This window comes from Ranitomeya variabilis, chromosome 2 (genome assembly GCF_051348905.1).
Source record: "Ranitomeya variabilis isolate aRanVar5 chromosome 2, aRanVar5.hap1, whole genome shotgun sequence".
NCBI classification, from domain to species: Eukaryota; Metazoa; Chordata; class Amphibia; order Anura; family Dendrobatidae; genus Ranitomeya; species Ranitomeya variabilis.
This window is the reverse complement of record NC_135233.1, coordinates 77,722,867-77,742,414: the sequence shown is the minus strand read 5'-3', so window position 1 is coordinate 77,742,414 and position 19,548 is coordinate 77,722,867. Positions and strand designations below refer to the sequence as shown.

The 19,548-nt window shown below is 40.3% G+C and overlaps 1 protein-coding gene across 4 annotated transcripts in view; it reads right to left on the bottom strand.

Annotated features, from left to right (window-relative positions):
* The window catches only part of TASP1 (taspase 1), a 224,660-nt gene that overhangs the window by 141,709 nt on the left and 63,403 nt on the right, over positions 1-19,548 (bottom strand). For all 4 annotated transcript variants that reach the window (XM_077282571.1, XM_077282568.1, XM_077282569.1 and 1 more), the window contains one exon: positions 10,787-10,866. In XM_077282571.1, coding sequence (XP_077138686.1) covers positions 10,787-10,866 — 80 coding nt within the window. The remainder of the gene's footprint in view (positions 1-10,786; positions 10,867-19,548) is intronic.

The following is a 19,548-nucleotide window of genomic DNA, read 5'->3' as shown; positions in this document are numbered from 1 at the left end:
CCGTCGCACGACGGATGCGACATGTGGCAATCCGTCGCTAATGCAAGCCAATGGAGAAAAAAACACATCCTGCAAGCACTTTTGCAGGATGCGTTTTTTCTCCAACGACGCATTGCGACGGAAGCCAAAAAACGCTAGTGTGAAAGTAGCCTAACCCTAACCCTAAATTTAGCCCCAACCCTAACCCTAACCCTAACTCTATCCCTAACCCTAACTCTAACCCTAACCCTAACTCTAACCCTAGCCCTAACTCTAACCCTAACCCTAATTTTAGCCCCAACTCGTCTCTCCTGCCGGCCGGCAGATGGCAGCAGATGGCGGGCGCACTGCGCATGCGCCCGCCATTTTCTTTCCCGACGAAGAAGCCGGCAAGAGGAGACACAGGAGGACCCAGGGACACCGGGTGAGTATTATAGGGTCCCCGAATCCCCCTATTTCTCTGTCCTCTGATGTATGATCACATCAGAGGACAGAGAATTACAGATCGCTTTTTTTTTTTTTTTTGCGGTCGCCGGTAAACTGTTAATTACCGGCGATCGCAAAACAGGGGTCGGTGCAAACCGACCCCGATAATGTTCTTTGGGGTCTCGGCTACCCCCGGCAGCCGAGACCCCAAAGATCTTCCCGGAAAAAAGATGGCGGCGCCCATCGGGAGCCACGAGGAGCACCGGGGGAGATAGGTGAGTATTGGGGGGCTATCGGGGACCCTATTTCTCTGTCCTCCGATGTGCGATCACATCGGAGGACAGAGAAATTAAAAGGCAAATCGCGTTTTTTTTTTTTTTTTGTTGCGACCGCCGGTAAACGGTTAATTACCGGCGATCGCAACTCGGGGGTCGGTAAAAACCCCCCGAATCATGTTCTCTGGGGTCTCGGCTACCCTCGGCAACCGAGACCCCAGAGAAAATCCGACTCTGAGGGGCGCTATTCACTTTTTCCACAGCGCCGTTAATTAACGGCACTGTGGTTTAAGTACCCTTAGCGGCCGCCGTTAAAAGGCGTATCGGCGGTCGTTAAGGGGTTAAAGTTTGTCACCTCTGAAGAACATTAGTAAACAAAAAAATACATAAATAGACATATATATTGATTTTTTGTTTACTAATGTTCTTCATAGGTGATTAATTATATATATATCATCACAGATAGTGATTTATTTTTTTTTATATAACCCAACCCTGACTTGTCTTCTCAACATCTTTGACCCTGACTTGTCTGGAGATCTCCTCGGTCTTCATGGTGTTGGGTTAGTGGTGGCTCTTGCTCTATGGTGTTGCAGCCTCTGTGGCCTTTCAGTAAAGGTTTATGTATATATATATATATATATATATATATATATATATATATATATATATATATACCGACCGACCAGGTGACACTTACACTGCACACAGGTTTACTAAGCATCTGACTTGTGAAGGGACTTGCTTGCACCAGAAATTTTTAAAGGCTTAAATCGCAAAAGAGGTGAATACATATGCACATGCCAAATTTTAGTTATTTGATCGCATAAATTTAATCAGATTACAAACATTACAAAATTGGATTACAAACATTTTTTTAATGGAGGGTTTAATTCTGAATACTTTCGCAAGCCACTATATATATATATATATATATATATATATATATACACACATACACACCGGTGTATATAACAATACACACACATACTATATATATATATATTCACAGACATACATGCATACGTATCTTAAAATTGTCAGGAAGATTTTACTACTGAAACTAGAGAAAGGACTGTACACAGGAGGTCCTTGTAGTACAATAAAGAGGACATCTGTCTCGTAGCAATCTGATGTGGCAGTGCTGAGAAACCAAGCTTTGTTGTCATTAACAAATTAGATTGGAAGTGTATTGGGGGCAAGCGCCCAATCTACTTCAACGCTAGGTTGTTTTAGAACCTACACAGCAATATCACCAATATCAGTGCTAAAACCCCCTATATCTTAGTGTTTCCTGCTGATGGAAATACTAGGAATCCAGCTGTACGTGCACGCCTATACAGCACTGGTGAAAAGTCAGTGCATTAGAACTGATAAATATTAATATATTCTTAATCACTGGATGCTTAATGTATTATCAGGGGTTTTGGGTCACAAGAATTCAGACAAAGGTTTTGAATACAGATGGCTACAGGCACTGGTAGTGACTAACTACATTTTACACAATTTAGAAGCATTTGGAGGCTTCTTTTGGCTGGAAACAATCAATTTGTTATCAAAGACACATGGAATAAGGGCAAAAATATGAAAGCTCATTACTAGTGGCGTCATTCAAAGCTGTGTTCATACAGCCAGTTTTAGAGGAATCAATTACAGTAAGTCATATGTATGGTGCAAACTGTGAGAGAAACTTCCGGCATATATGCAGAACAGATAGCTTTGATGTATACAACTGAATGAATTACCCTCTGACTTTCAACTCCATACATATCAGAATTTACAGCCCACGTCTTTATGGTATATTGTCAGATCCATAAAATGCTATGGATACATTTGGAGTTTATCTTGCCCGTGATGTGGAGGCGGTAAGCCATAAATGGCCAATAATAACATACATAATGTAGTAAAATGGTAACATCACTGTATGTTGTATAGATAATAGTCTTAGGGCAGACCTGGGCCAAGAACGGCCTGTGGGGCGGACCTGGATGTTTCTATCCGGCCTGTGGAATAAGACAACAAGAGGGCTGGATGTAGTGTCTATCAGGTCGCACGTCGCGGCCGCCCTTCGCACCTATGTCCAACGTCTCAGTATGACCAGTATCTGTATCCTCGGGTTGCAGAGACCAGTGAACATTTTGGCGGAGGAGCAGTCAGCTGCTCCTTCCACCATTCTGCCTGTGCAACTGAGTGTGTCATCGCAGAAGGCGCAATAGTGTCATAATATTGCGCCTGCTGTGGAGCCTTAGTGTACAGCGCAAAAACAGAAGTAGCTCGCTGCAAAATGATGGCGAGGTGAGTAATGTTTGTTTTTTTTGGCAAGAACTTATAGGGAGAATGTGTGTGGTCATCACTGTGTTTGCGCGCATCATATGGACATCATAATGTGTTGCGGGCTGTGGTGCAATAGTACTGTGGGGATCATTCTGTTTTGGGGAGCTGTGAGGGAATATCTCAGAGGATCATCATTTTGTATAGGGAGCTGTAGGGGATCATACAGCATGGGTATCATCATTCTGTGTGTGGGATCATACTTTTTGGGAGACTATGGGGGCGCCCATATTGTGTTGGGGCTGTTGGTGATTATACTATGGTGGAGGGCTCATAAAGCTTGAGGAGTGTGTTCGGGCATTCATACTTTGTGAAAGCCATCATGATGTTTCTGGTGTCATAGTTTTTGGGGGACGCATACCGTGTATGGGGCTGGGGATCATCATACTGTAAATGGGAGGCAGAAGGGTCCAGTGCACTTTGTGAGGAGATGTAGGGACATAGTACTGTTGATCATACTTGTTGATTTACTGCTTTTTTACATATTTTATAAAAATCAGTAAATTATATGGTTTTGATCTGCTCAAAAATAAGCTATAAAATTAATATCAAAATCTAAAAGAATATATTAATGATAATATTTAACAGAATCAATTTCAGCGTATTGCTTGAGCCCTCCACAACTGTAACGGTCTCTTATGTGACCCCTCCGGAAAATTAAATTACCCACTCCTGTTGAAGAGCATAACATATACTGTATTTATGTTATTAATATTTACAAAAAGTTGTCTAAACTTCTATGAAAATTAATAAATTAAATAATAAAAAAAAAGTACGGAAGATGTAGAGTATGACACTATCTTTGTACTCAAATGAAGCACAGCCTATAGGAGATTGTTAACTTCACTGTATACTGCAATACTGAAGTATTGAAGCATGTAGTACATTACAAGCCAGGGTTTAATTGCAGGTTTAGGTCCAGTGAAAAACTGAAAAATAAAAAAAAAATTTAAATACAATTTTAAGTTTTAAACCTTCCCTTATACCCTAAATATCAAAAATAAATATGTCTGTAAGGATGGCCAATGAAAATATAAAATTACCCTGTAAGAGCAGCGCCCCAAAAAAATCAAAAGGCCAAAATGGCAGGTTTATTTTGGTTGTTGTCGCTCATTCAAAAAAATGCAGTAAGAAGCGATCAAAATATTGTGATATTATTGTATTATCGATAATTCGATCAATAAAAAGTACAGCTCAACATGCAAAATACAAATAATAAAGCCTATACTCACCTGCTGTGCTGGCGCCATTTCTGCAGGGTCGGCACTTGCTCTCCCCGGGGCTCTCGTGCGGTGTTGTGACACGCAACGCCGGATCCCATCCAGCGCTAACATCACGGTCCCTGCCTCCTGTCGAATTGAGCATGAAGAGAAAGTCCAAGTTCAGCTGCAGCCCGGACTTCCTGTTCATATTCGTTTTGTCTGAAGGCGGGATAAGTGGGACCAGCGCTGAGTGAGCAACGGCGTCACGTGTCACAACACCGCACGACAGCCCCAGGGACGAGTGCCAACATCACAGGAACAGCACCGGCATGGGTGGCGAGTGTAGGCCTTATAATTTTGAGGTCAAACATTTTGCTCAAGAACTGGTTGTATTAGTAGGGGACAAACCCTTTAAGTGGAAAAAACTAATGCACAAAAACAAAAAATTGACTCCGTCAGGAAGGAGTTAGGGATTAATAATATTTTTAAAGCTGGGGCCAGAGTCAATATATTTCTGTCCATGGGTCTAAGCTAGCTCTAACTACGAATCCCTGTATGTTGAGAATATTTTAACCTTGGAATATCTCCTACACCACAAATAATTCACGGCAAACAGAGGCTACTCTTTACGTCTCTTTGCTATTTCTTGTGTATTAGTCAGAATAAGTAACAATGATATATAGATTTATGAAGATGTCTAAGTAAAGTAATCTAACTCCATACTTCCGACATTCGCCTCCCGCTTAAATAACATGACTAACTCAGAGGTACTGGTATCCCCACGTTTGCTTGTGATGAGGTCTGATGAGAGTTATGTAAGGCTCGCCAGGCAGGATTCCATGCATAGAACGTTCTACAGAAATATTTGTTTAACAATTAGATTCTACAGCAGGAAATTAACAGTTCTCTATGTCTTCTCTATTAAGAGGGACAGAGACAAAACAAACGAGAAGAGACCGCAGATGAAAGCAACATGTTACAAATATCGCTGTATGGCAGACATTTATCAAGATCGTGCTAAACAAGGCAAAGAACAGCGAGATCCAAGATAATCGCTTTCCACTATCTGAATGTAAAAAGACAACAGATGACATCCCAATTCTCCCCAAGGTCATATCATTAGGAAGCAATGACTACTTTTCACATTAAGATTAATAGACATACAAGAGTGAACTATACAAAGTCACTAGATTTTGCCACAGCTACACAAGGTGCCTTGTCTCGGCAAAAATTCAATAGTCCAACTTCCAAAAGTCTCAGAATCTGTGGTCTCCCGTATGCACCCAAAAGGTTTAAGTAGCAGATATGGACTACACAGGGATGAAATACTGAAAAGAAACCATGAGGACATGTCTCCATGTAGCGTAAATGCTGTTCTGTTTTTTTTTCTTTGTGTGCAGATAATCAGACAAGTTTTAAAAACAGTTCATGAAAAATGGATGTGACTTCATGAACACTCTTTGCCACTGTGTTTAAAAACGCTGTTGAAATGTGAATTTTTTGGTGCACTTCTCTTCTAAGAGCTTTTATTGGGAGCCTGAAAAAACCTCATGTATAAAACCCCGTTGCTGTTTTCAAGTGCAGAATCCCAGCACTTCTGCTCTAAAGATGGGTTAAACAAAAAGGGTAAAAAACCAATACATTTCTGCCGATATCTGTACAAAAATTTGCAATAACGACGCTTCATTTTTGCACATGGACCAATTTAAATAAAAATTCTAGTTGCCGTTACTATTCTGATTTAAAAGCTTCTCAAATATTTTTCATTGATGTGTTTACATAAAAAAAGTAGAATTGTATGTAATAGTCTAACTTTAACGCGCTTTAGTTACAAGTTACCAAAGAATTAATTTAGTGGCATAAATTGAAGCCAAAAACTGGCAATTAATCAGGTTACAAAGATCAAATAAAAAATTTCGGATTAAGAAACGAAAAATATAAAATGATGTAATATTCATCATTTGAACTGCTCCAATGCTTGCTTTAGGATTATGCAAATTGCCTCTTCCGAGAAAAAGAGGACTTAAACTCTATAGCGCCACCCGTTGGAAGTAGCGATCCCACAAGTCACAATCAACCCTTTAACGAGTCGTGCAATATGACTTAGGATAAAAGCCAAATCAGTATCTCAATTCGCAGACACGGTGTTTCGGGCTGTTGGCCCTCGTCAGTGCGAAGCATGAGAACTGATTTGGCTAGGTGAGAGGCTCTGGACTGGGGTCTAAGGCTTCTCCTTATAGAGAGTGACATACCATCTCTGGCTTGTCAAGGTAAGGAGGCTTATTCGCCTCGCTATTCGCTTTATTCGCCTTCGCCTTGCTTTAGGATTAGTGAAGCAGTACTCACAAGCACCAGCATTGTTGCTCTAATATTTGTGAATGTTGACAAAACTGCTCTGCTCACATGTACAGTGTGGATCAGCAGCGTGTGACACTCCGGCTGTTCCCAAACTACAGCTCCCAGCATTGCCCGACAGCTATAGGATGTCAGACGGCTGTGGAGATACCTTGTGAATTGTAGTTTCACAACTGCAATGCCAAAGGATCCCTGGTGTATAGAATGGACTTTCATAGGGGGTGGCAGTCACATGGAACGAGACGTCATCACTGGAGGTCAGACTTTACGGAGAAAGGCAGAGGACCAGCCTAGCGTTAGCATGGATGGCGAGAGCAGTGTTTTGTTTTTTGCTTTTTTTCCCCTTCTACAATTGCAAAGCGGTATGTTAGATGTGCAGCAATATCTACATGATTTGGTGCAGACGTGTTGCTGTTCTATGGGGTTTCTGGCAAAAATTATCTGCAGCATTTGAGATTCATATTTTTAAGGTATGCCTACAGGATTGTTTCAAAAAGGTTTCCATGCAATTCCATCTGGACACCGCAGGTAGCCACATCAAGATTAGCCCCGCTGAAAACCAAAAGAACAGCTTGGATTCAATTGTTCCATGCTCTAGAGTTAATCTATAGGAGGAATTTTTAAGGGGACAGACAAACTAACCTATGTGTTCTGACAACACCTCACCTCAGTCTCTAGTCAAAGGAAAAAAACGAGAAAGGAAGCCCAAAGCTTAGAAAAGTTTCTGTCCAAGAACAAGTTCCAATCGTCAGTCGACTCTCCTGCTACACCTATCTGTGCATTGACTGTACCAACCTCACACTGATGACTGGCACAAATACAATGATGTATACAATGGCTCTCCAGTGTGGGGTACCAAGAAAAAAATACAAAAGCCATCCATAAGCACAGCCGCTGAGAGCTTCTGTAGTGTTCATCAGCACATTCTGTACTATCGTATGCCTGGTCTCACTTTTTCACTGAAGGTCTCATATACTTTCCAGTCCCTGGAAAGTCCAACCAACACTCGATTATATTCTAGCATTGGTCTCCAACATTTCAGGCAGCCAGTTGTTGCTTGTTTCAGAAGACCACTTTGCAATGAAGCTAGAAGGCCCATTTAGGATAGAAGGAATTGGCTTTGATCTTGTAGCTACGCTATTAAATATAATCACATACTGAACAAAAAAAATAAAAAGAAAATAGTTCTACTCATCCAAAACGCACTCAAATCCATAACACAATGCACGTTTAGCAACTAATGGTCAACCTGACAAAGTCAGGAGCCTGAAAGTCAGAAGACTTCTTGTGATCAGCAAAACCTACCTATCTAAACACACAGATATACATGTCCAAAACAGCCTCCATCTTCAGATATTACTCTCATCAGCAACATTCCTATCACATGCTAGGACTTGTCAGTGAATTATGTTAATACAAGGAGGCCTCTCTCTGTTCAAGATCCTCATGTCTTGGCCAGAGTAGAAACCAGTTACAAAAACTTTGGTGGACTATTCTCTTGCATTAAGCAGACAACCTATTAATTTTAATGGGCACTACGTAATGCCCAATTTCCATTGTGTTGGTGCTGCAGGAAAATCAAACACTTATTGCCCAATTTCCAAACAAATTATGGTATATTTATGTCTTCATGTCCTTGTGGAAGGACACTTCTTGGGCAACCTACTACCAAAGGACACATCTAATGTGGTGCATGCAAACAGGAGAACCCCTTTAAAGAGACTCTGCCCAAGATTTGTCTTCTGAAGAAGAGTAAATCTACAATGCCAAATTGATTTCACTTCATTCGTCTCTGAATGCTGGGAGACAGCTCTTGTGAGACATGTAATAGCAGATATACTATTAGTCACTAGTTGTTACCCAACACAAGAAATAAAATAAACATACCGTAGTTAAAAAATCTAAATTCTTTTAGCAACTTGAGAAAGGTCTTTTTAGTACAGCTTGTTAATACGAATACTCAACTATGCTTTTCTATATAAATTGTTGGCAGGACTTCTAGAAAGACTCTCTGATAATTAGCATTTTCCTTCCAGCCATTACTACATATAGATAAAAAGAGCACTGAAAGTAAAAGACATAATAAAGAGAAGCAATCTCATCAACTGGGACACATTGATCCCCCAAGCTAAGCTCAGCTACCGTCTGTAAAGCCTTCGATGTGAACAGACCATAACATATACTTCCAGGGAAGAGACTCCTTCTACATGTGTTCTGCATTTCAGTCCCAAAAACAGCAATGGCATCCCAAGAACGTACACATAGTTTTCATGCCTAAATTTGAAGGAAGACAGACAGTTTGTGTTAAACACACAGTTAATCTGTTTTCATTGAACCTCTGGGTCTTCAATCACCTTTAAACTGAACTCCAAGGTTTTACTTTGTTATAAAAAGCTCAGTTTCGACATACCTGGTCAAGAAAAGCTATCACGGCTTCTTTTATCACTTACAAAGAAAACCAATACAAGATCCTCCATTTCTGGTATCATACTCCAAAGTCCCTACATAAGCTAGACCCATCTATATCTCCTTTGTGTTGGAGATGTGTCCAGATGAGAGGTTCTGCTTTCCATCTATTTTGGGATTGTTCCCTAATAATTATTTTCTGGACTAATGTTCAAACTCTAGTTAAACACATTTTTGGCATGACTCTACCATTAGAACCTCAAATTGTCTTACTTAATGCCTTTCCACAGAATATATCCGTGAGAACCATTAGACTTCTTTTACATGTATTGACAGCTGCAAGATGTTTGATTTCTTTCAATGTGAGGCTATCATCTCCTCGTCCTTACTAGACCTGTACACTAGGATCAAGGACGCTAGAAATTATGAATATCGCATTGCTTTGAATGAAAATAGGGTTGAGAGATTTAATCTCTTCTGGTCCCCTTGGGACACTTTTTGGTTACCCCTGAAATATTTGAGAGCTTTCTCCTGGTGATTTACTCCTTTCTCCCTCCCAATAGCTATACTTATCCCTTCCCCCTTTGTCTAGTGTAAATCTTTTATGTATTTTCTTATCAAAATTATTAAAAATGTAAGAATTTCTGAATAATGCCATAATCATAACAATCTAATGCATACCTATTGTGTATTCGGCTTAGTATGTTTTCATTTAATCATTTTGTATTATATATGAAAATTCTTCAATAAAATTTAGTTAAAAAAAAGCACATAAGTTTCCAGCACATAATTCTACTTATATTTATAGTGAAATACAACAAACCAGCCACGTACTGTACTTATATTAGCAAAGAAACTGCCAACAAATAATAAAATCTTTATCAAGAAGATGGCCCTGTCTTCTGCCATTGTGAATGGAGAGGTGGCTGCACTTGCACTGCTTTCTCCATTTGCTACTATGGGTGCTCTGAAAAAAGCCAAGAATGCTTGCTTAGTTTTTTGGGAGGCTTTTAGCGCTCCTATCAAATCAACAAGGAAAGCCGTGCATTCACGGCAACCGCTTCACTGATAGTAGTGAGAGATTGGTCCTCGATGTCAAGATAGAAGAAGGTCCCACATCTATCACACATCTATGGCAGATCCGTATTAAGACATATTCTAATATCAAAACTTCTGCACTATTTTTGTTTCTGGTTAGCAGGGAGAATGCGTTTTTCACATATTCTTAAACTCCTCTAAATCACCTTCATTGTATATTCTTTTCACCGTTTCCTTCCAATAGGCCAGCAGATGGAGGGACGTGTGATGTGACATGTCCATCAGCAACATCCCATGAAACCCAATCTGAATATGCTAGTTTCCTGGGCTGAAAAGCTGTTGTCTTCACTTGCACCGGTCCTGTACTTGATCTGCATTATCAAAAGTATGCAAAACCACCCAAAGTAGTTATCTAGTGATCAGTAATTAATTTTTTAATGTGCATAGGCGGCCATGTTTCTCAGCAGCCCAGGGTCCTGTTTCCACAGGATGATGTGCTGCCGAGAACGGTGGCTTTTAAGCGTGCTTATAAAACCTTTCACTGTACAAACAAGCTTTTTTTTTCCCACTCATTGGGTGGTCGGTAGCCTCTTTATACTGTAAGATCATGGGAAACCAGTGTTCCTTGGCCTGCACCTTTAGATACTGCTCGGACCAGATAATCCAGCACATACCAGTCAATATACCGTAATGTTCGTTCTGCACATCTTAATTGATCTTCACTATAACCACATGATATGACTTTCTTTATCTGCATGATACCTCTCTACTTACTTGTAGCCATGATATCTTGAGGGCATGTTGGTATCCCATGGTCCACAGACCATTTGAAAGCACCATCTCCAACTAAAAAGCTAAAAGAAATAGAAATGTCAGCTAAATTTGCAATTTTAAAACATTTTCAAGACAAGAAGTTATCTGTTAGGAAAAAAACTCTGAAATCTGGATTTTTAATCCATGGTTGCAATATAAAAGCACTCTAGACAAGTCACCCATGAGAGATCATACTATGAAACATTATATACATATTTATTTAGTTCAGAAAAAAAGGTATTGGAAGTATTTATTTTGTGAAAATAATACTGCACTATTAACGGGTATTAGCAATAATATCAACCGCACTATAATTGCATTTATATAAATTATTAATCCACAACACAATACGGTAAGTGCAAAATATATCAGCAAACTCTAAATAATGCTTTCCTAGTTAACATTAGTATTCCGTAGAAATAAAGTACAGTAAGTGTCACAAAAGATGAACATAAAATTGAAAATTATTAATCACTACTTACAAAGAGACTGGGGATATAATGATACAGAGAAAAACACATTCTATTATATATTTATACACGTGAAGGCAAATACATATAGAAAAAATTAATCATCCGCAAGAACAAAAGAAACAGTTGTAGAAAACCCAGAAAGGCTAGAAATAAATAAGTAATTATTGTTTTTATATATTTTTTAATGTTCAAAGGCTCTACATTATCATTGAAGTACGGCAAGAGGCATTCAAAATAGAAAAAAAAATATAAGAATAATAAGTAACGGAAGGCCAAAAAAAAATCAATATCTGAAACAAATTAAAAACTGTATATAAAAAATAAAGAATAGAAAAAAAGAGAAAAGCATGAAATAAAAAAAGTGAAAATAAAGATGAAAATTAAGATAGCGTCAAACCGAAAAAGAAAAAAAGTATACAAATAATCAAGAGGAGACTAAAAAAATAAATAAAAATAAAAAATGAACTGATAAGCACAAAGACAAAAAAGAACCAAAAATATATCACGATATAAAAGATATCGGCAAAAAGGGGGATATTACTTGAATAGAAATTCTGTAAGACGAACAGAGTAAGAAACGGGCCAACGGCGCCAGAAGTGTCGTGTGTGAAGGACAAAATGAGGTCCAGATATATTCAGCTAGCCGATAGCGATTGGGCAGAGCGTGTTGGCCCACAGTTCTCACCGTGGTCCACACTACAAATAGAAGTGGCAAAGGTGCAAACTAAAAAACAATCCTAATTGTGGTATGGGATGACCGACACTGTGTAATTATACGGTCGTGGCTAGTTCCCTCTATACCATTAGATATATTTACTACCATTGAGCACTAACATTTATATACCAGTGTGCTGGCCATAATATATATATATATATATATATATATATATATATATATATTAGTAATAACTGCTGCATCATCTCATTTCATTAATGTTCAGTGCTAAAACTCAACTACAAAGCAAAATGCTCTAAAATTACAAAATTCTGTTTGACCATTTTGTAAGGGGGTGGTATATTGCTAAACCTCACTGTATATAAGCGTGAAGGGGTCCCATGGCTGGTGTAGAGATGCATTCACTAAATATTCCATGCACAGTGGTCCCTGGCCACAGAACTGTGCAGGATTCTGCGGCAAGGCAAGTGAATGGGGAAAGCTGAACCCACCTGCACAGTGGGGGGAGCAGTGGACATTGCAGTAAATATCCAGTGAAGACGATGGAGAACTACACTAGCCTTGTGTCTCCCCTATTCTCAGGAATTATACGGGCTCCTGAGGTCAGACCGGCAGCAATTATAAAGCCATGGCATGTGCTAGCAATATGTCATCACTATATGACATGGGAAAAAACATTATGTGCCCAATTCAAACCCAAGTTTGCATGTCTTAGTCGGAATGCCTACAAAATAGGAGTTATCCATTTTTAAGCTTCCATTTTCATCACATTTGCAGTCAATGAATGAGAATACTCTGGCTGCAAACGCTGTACATGCCTACTCTTGCTCTCAGTGGATAGAATGGTATCCAGCCCAGGCAAAGCTCAGTAATGCTGTGACTCAAGTTTAATGTGTACACTGGGAAGGCTCCAGATGTACAAGCTAACACTGCTCATAGGATGCATTAGCCAGACAGAGAAAAAAGTCCCTCCTTTTGTTCTCGTCTCATCTTGGTAAACCGCAAGTAGACCACACCATTTCACAGAACATTATCCAGAAAAAAACAGGCTACATTAAAAGTATACATTCTTAGCAAAGTGGGACCATACAGTGGCATCCATATAACTAGTAGTCACACTAATGGAGGCCATTAACATCATGTGAACCCACAGTCTGCTACTATTTAACAGTCTGAACTCTGGATATAATTGCATTAACTTCTCCCCAGAGCTGCACATTTACAGGAACCAGGCTGCTGTACATTTCAGTTTCTCAAGAATGGACAGCACCAAATTAAGGTGGGTTATTAAAAATGTGGCGCCTTTGTTTAAGACGGACTGGTGAAACACTAGTCAGGATAAATTCCCATCTATTTATATTAAACAGGTTGTACGGCCTCAGAAGAAAAGTATACAGTCATTCCATATGACTGCAAACTGAAAAATCGTAATAGTGTGCCATGCGCATATTCTCCAGGCGGACGCACTGGTGACATCAGGTTTCTCTCAATATAAAAGTCGAGAAAAGCACAGGAGGATAGTCAGGACGTGGCCACAAGTACACATAGTCTCGTGACTGCCCACCCAAGTGGAGAATACAGGAGAATCGAGACAGAATGCACATGGCACACTTTCACGATTCGGTAGTTTGCAGTCATATAGTGTGACTCCAAGCTTTCCATTCTGCCCTTGAAAAAGTTGTAGAACTTTTACCCTAATTTTACAGTGACTATTCATTATTATAGTGAACCTAAAATTCTGACCCATAAAGAAAGATGCAATTCTGGTCTAAATATAAAGAACATAAATATAAAATAATACAAAACAAATATAAAGATACTCAAAACTGACAGATGTGAAGAGGGGGGAAAATCCATTCAGGTGGCTAAAGCCTTAATTCAGTGCAAATAACGTAATAAAATCTCACTAGAAAAATATTGGGGGGGGTGAACCCTTATACAAACGCTTGACCAAACTTTCTCGACTTTGTTCTAACATACAGTAACTGAAAACTGTTCTTATCACTATAGGCATACACATTAGATAAAAGTCATAGAATGGTAGAGTTGGAAGGAACCTCCTGGGTCATCCGGTCCAACCCCCTGCTCAAAGCAAGATTCGCTAAACCATCTCAGTCAGATGTCTGTCCAGCTTCTATTTGAAAACTTCCATGGAAGGAAAACTCACCACCTTGTGGCAGCCTGTTCCACTCATTGATCACCCAAACTGTCAAAAAGTTTTTTTCTAATATCTAATCTGTGTCTCCTCCCATTCAGTTTCATCCCATTGCTTCTAGTCTTTCCTTGTGCAAATGAGAATAAAGATGATCCTTCTACAATGTGACAGCCATTGAGATATTTGTAGACAGCTATTAAGTCTCCTCTCAGCCTTCTTTTTTGCAAGCTAATCATTCCCAAATCCTGTAACCGTTCCTCATAGGACATGGTTTGCAGACTAGTCACCATTCTGGTCGCTCTTCTATGAACTTGCTCCAGTTTGTTGATGTCTTTTTTTAAAATGTGGTGCCAAAACTGGACACAGTATTCCAGATGAGGTCTGACCAAAGAGGAGTAGAGGGCAATAATGACTTTGCGTGATCTAGACTATATGCTTCTGTTAATACATCTCAGAATTGCATTTGCCTTTTTTGCTGCTGCATCACACTGTTGACTCATGTTCAGTTTATGATCTATTAGTATACCTAAATCTTTTTCACATGTGCTGTTGCTTAGCCCTATTCCTCCCATTCTGTATATGCTTTTTTTCATTTTTATTGCCCAGATGTAGTACTTTGCATTTTTCCTTGATAAAATCCATTCTGTTAGTTGCTGCCCACTGCTCCAGTTCATTTATATCTTTTCGGTTCCTTTCTCTCTCTTCTCTAGTGTTAGCTATCCCTCCTAGCTTGGTGTCATCAGCAAATTTAATCAGTATACCCTCAATTCCTTCATCTAAATCATTGATAAAGATGTTGAACAATACAGGGCCCAGGACAGAAGCCCGTGGTACCCCACTTGAGACATTCTTCCAACTGGATGTGCAGCCATTTACGACCACTCTTTGCTTCCGATCACTAAGCCAGTTATGAATGCACCTAACAGTTGCCTTGTCCATTCCATAGTAATTTTTTCAATAATGATGGTGTGAGATACTTTGTCAAATGCTTTGCTGAAGTCAAGATATACTATATCTACAGCATTTCCCTGATCCACCTAGTCAGTGATTCTGTCATAGAAGGAAATTAAGTTAGTCTGACATCACTTATTAGTTACAAACCCATGATGACTATGGTTAATCACTTTATTCTTATCCAGGTACTTACATACATGTTGTTTAATAATTTGTTCTAAAATCTTTCCTGGTATAGAAGTCAGTCTCACCGTCCTATAGTTCCCTGGGTCCACCTTCATCCCCTTTTTGAAGATAGGAACAACATTTGCTCTTCTCCAGTCTTCTGGGACTTCTCCTGTACTCCAAGAATTTTCAAAGATTATGGAGAGTGGTTCAAAAATTTCTTCTGCTATCTCCTACAGTACTCTGGGGTGTTCATCTGGGCCTGGAGACTTGAATTCATTTATGTTAGCTAAGTGTTTCCTCACTATCTTTCTGTTTATAAATATCCTAGATTCTTCTATTCCTTTAACAGGACAGTGAAGATCATTTGATGTTACATTTCCTTTCTGAGAGAAAACAGATGCAAAATAGGAATTTAAAAATTCGAGAATAAAAACGAATGGATCCGCGCTACAGTGATAATAGACAAGCAAAGATACACCTGGATGTGTACTAAAATGCCTGGAAGGTGCTCCGCTAGATAGATACACAGTGTGTCAATAAATAGATAATGCAGGGGTAAAGGAAATGTGTGCCGCAGCACAGCACAACAGACACCATGGACCAACCTAAATTGAATAAAAATACAACTGGGACCAGAAATGTGTATGTGCCCAGAGGGCCAAAACAGTAAATGAATAGCGGACTCACCGTATTTAATGGGGACTCAATGTATGGTGGAGGGTGATGTCCGGATGAGATGGCGGGGTCCGTCTGGTGGGTGTGCAGGCAAGCACACCGGCGAGCAGGGGAAGGTAACCGCAGAGTGGCGTGCGATGCGGAAGCTGCGTAGAGCCAGGGACAACTCCGGCCGGTAGCGTCCCTGGATACGAGCGGGAAAGGAGTAGAGGAGGGAGCTCGCTGGCGAGGGCTCAGCGCGTGACGTCACTGAGCTCGTAAGAAGTACGGGGTAACGCAGAGACCAAACTACCGACGCGTTTCGAAGGAGCAGCGTCCTTCTTCATCAGGGTTGCCGGTCCCTGCCGATGCCCCGAAATATAACCTCCTGAACTGTCAATCCAAGTGCACATACCGCCCATTTAGCCCGCTGCTGAGATAGTGGCATGTGGGAATGCCCGGCATGCTGAAACTATAAGATGCAGTCAAAAATGGTTATGGCCCATGAAATGAAGGGGTATATATTATGGAAATGCACATAACGTACGAACTGTATGGAAGGAACCCAACTATGTTGGATTAATTGATAAGATTATCAAAGTGCCACAGTAGGGTAAATAAGAAATCTAAAACTAATCTTTAATACATATTGGTTAAAATGGCAATAATACACATGGTAAAAAACATATAAATAAATAAATAAATAAAAGGGCAATTATTGTCCCTGCCACTCCTAGATAAAAATAGGAAAAATGGATTAGAGACCACAAAAGGGTAAACCGGGGTGATAATGAACTCCCCCAATATACCAAGGACAAGAAAACGGGAGGGGGATAGGCGTTGGGGGGGAAAAAGTAATAGTTAAAAGGCGAATATTTCAAGCCCATGGTTAAGGCCTTTAGGAGCCAGACTGTTCAAAGAGAAGATCCACTGGGATCTGGGATCGTACTTCTTACGAGCTCAGTGACGTCACGCGCTGAGCCCTCGCCAGCGAGCTCCCTCCTCTACTCCTTTCCCGCTCGTATCCAGGGACGCTACCGGCCGGAGTTGTCCCTGGCTCCACGCAGCTTCCGCATCGCACGCCACTCTACGGTTACCTTCCCCTGCTCGCCGGTGTGCTTGCCTGCACACCCACCAGACGGACCCCGCCATCTCATCCGGACATCACCCTCCACCATACATTGAGTCCCCATTAAATACGGTGAGTCCGCTATTCATTTACTGTTTTGGCCCTCTGGGCACATACACATTTCTGGTCCCAGTTGTATTTTTATTCAATTTAGGTTGGTCCATGGTGTCTGTTGTGCTGTGCTGCGGCACACATTTCCTTTACCCCTGCATTATCTATTTATTGACACACTGTGTATCTATCTAGCGGAGCACCTTCCAGGCATTTTAGTACACATCCAGGTGTATCTTTGCTTGTCTATTATCACTGTAGCGCGGATCCATTCGTTTTTATTCTCGCATTGTTTTATTGACAGTATCAGCCCCTTTCTGTCCGGGTTCCTGCAGCTTAGTGATTTTTGTCAGGTAGCGCTGGTGTATTTTCCTATATTACACTGAATTTAAAAATTCGGCCTTCTCAACATCCTTTCTTACCATTTCATCATTTTCATCCTGCAAAAATCCTATAGCATCTTTGACTTTTCTTTTACTTTTGATATATCCCAAATACTTTTTTATTGCTTTTGACGTCTCTTGCAAGCCTTAATTCATTGTCAGCTTTAGATAATCTGATTTGTGCCCTGCAAGTTCTGCAGACAGCATTATATTCTTCTTTAGATATGCCTCCCTCTTTCCATTTGATAAACATTTATTTCTTCCTTTTTAGCATGTGTTTAAGTTCTGTGTTCATCCATCCTGGTTTCCTTAAATGTTTTGTATTCTTCCCTCTTTTTGGAATTGTTAGACTGTGCTTTGAGAATCTCACTTTTCAAGATTTCCCAACCTTCCTGGACATTTTTGTCCTTAAGGATATCCAGCCATTGGATCCCTCCGATTCGCTTTCTGAGTCCCTTAAAATCGTCCTTTCTGAAATCTAACCTTTTAGTCTGAGTCTTCACAAGTCTTCCTCCTCTAGTTATCCAAAATTCTAAAACAGCATGGTCGCTACATCCTAGGGTCCCAGCCACTCTTACTTCCTCAACCATTTCCTCCCTGTTTATAAGGATTAGATCCAAGGTAGAAGATCCCCTTGTTTTCTCCCCTACCTTTTGGAAGATAAAGTTGTCAGCAAGAGAAGAATTTGCTTGACCTGTTAGTTTTGCCTGAGAGAGATTCATAACAAATGTCTGAATAGTTGAAATCTCCATGACCACTGTGTCATATTTTTTGGAGAACTTGGCAATTTGATGCATAAAGAGTTCATCCATATCTTCAACTTGTTCAGGCGGCCTGTAGTAAATGCCTACAATGGTGTCCTTTCCGTTGTTCTTTCCTTGTATTCTTACCCAAACAGTTTCCACAGAACTCCCCATCTCTGAAGCTTCAATCTCTGTGCAGATATACGCTTTTCTAACATACAATGCAACACCTCCTCCTCGTTTATCAAGTGTGTTTCTTGCAAATAAGTTGTATCCTTCTTGCCTTGTATTCCAATCAAGTGTATCGTCCCAAGTTTCAGTGATTCCAATGACATCGTATTTCTTCTCCTGTGTTAGTAGTTCCAATTCTCCTTGTTTGGAACCTGTCGAACCTGCTTATTTTAGCGGAACCTGTAGACCATCTGATGTGAATAGGGGCCTTCTGACTCTCCCAACAGGTGATGTTTGCCAAAAGAAGGATTGGGCAGTATAAAATTTAGACACTTGATTCTTTTCCTCTAAGGGGCAATGAGGTGCCAGCAGAGTTATCTGGCAGCAGCTTTCTCCACTCACCCCATTGAAAACACATTAACTTCAGATGAAGCTGAATGTTCATGCATATGGCGAAGTCAAGAGAGATACAGCAGCTGCCGGCCGGACCACATATACAGGGCGATTCACTCGTTACTTTACCAGGAAAAAATGTTTTAACTTCTAAAAGACAAACTATCGTAATTACATTTGAACTGGGCGTACCTTGGTTCATGAAAAAGTGATGTTTTAAAGCAGATGTTGAAAATGTCCACTGTTCGTATGCAAGCACCAGTCCATATTGCTGAATGTATTCTGCAGGAAGTCTTGAGTCGTAGCCTGAATTTCTCACTGTATGTTCCTGTAAGGCTTGTGGCTTGTTACTGTACACTGGACCTTTCAAATGGCCCCAAAGGAAAAAAATCCGGAGGTGTTAAATCAGGTGACCTTGTTGGCCATGGTCCCTTAGAAATAACTCTGTTATCAAAGAAGGCTTCAAAACACGGTTTGGGAGGCAGACTTTGGCACATCTTTAAGGACTCAGTTTTCCAATAAGTATTCACAATGAAAACTCGCTCCTCCAAAATGTATCTGTACATTCTTAAAAATTAAGACGGAATTCAGCAGTAGTGAAACGTAAGCACCACACAAACTACCGATGTGCAGAAAGGCGTGCAGCAAGTCAATTTCATAGTGGATACGATCGGCAGGGCGACAAGTGGGCGAGACCACTCGGTGGCAGAATGTTTGTCATCGCCGAGGATTATTGCTCTTTCACTGCTCATGAACTAAAGAATATACAGTCC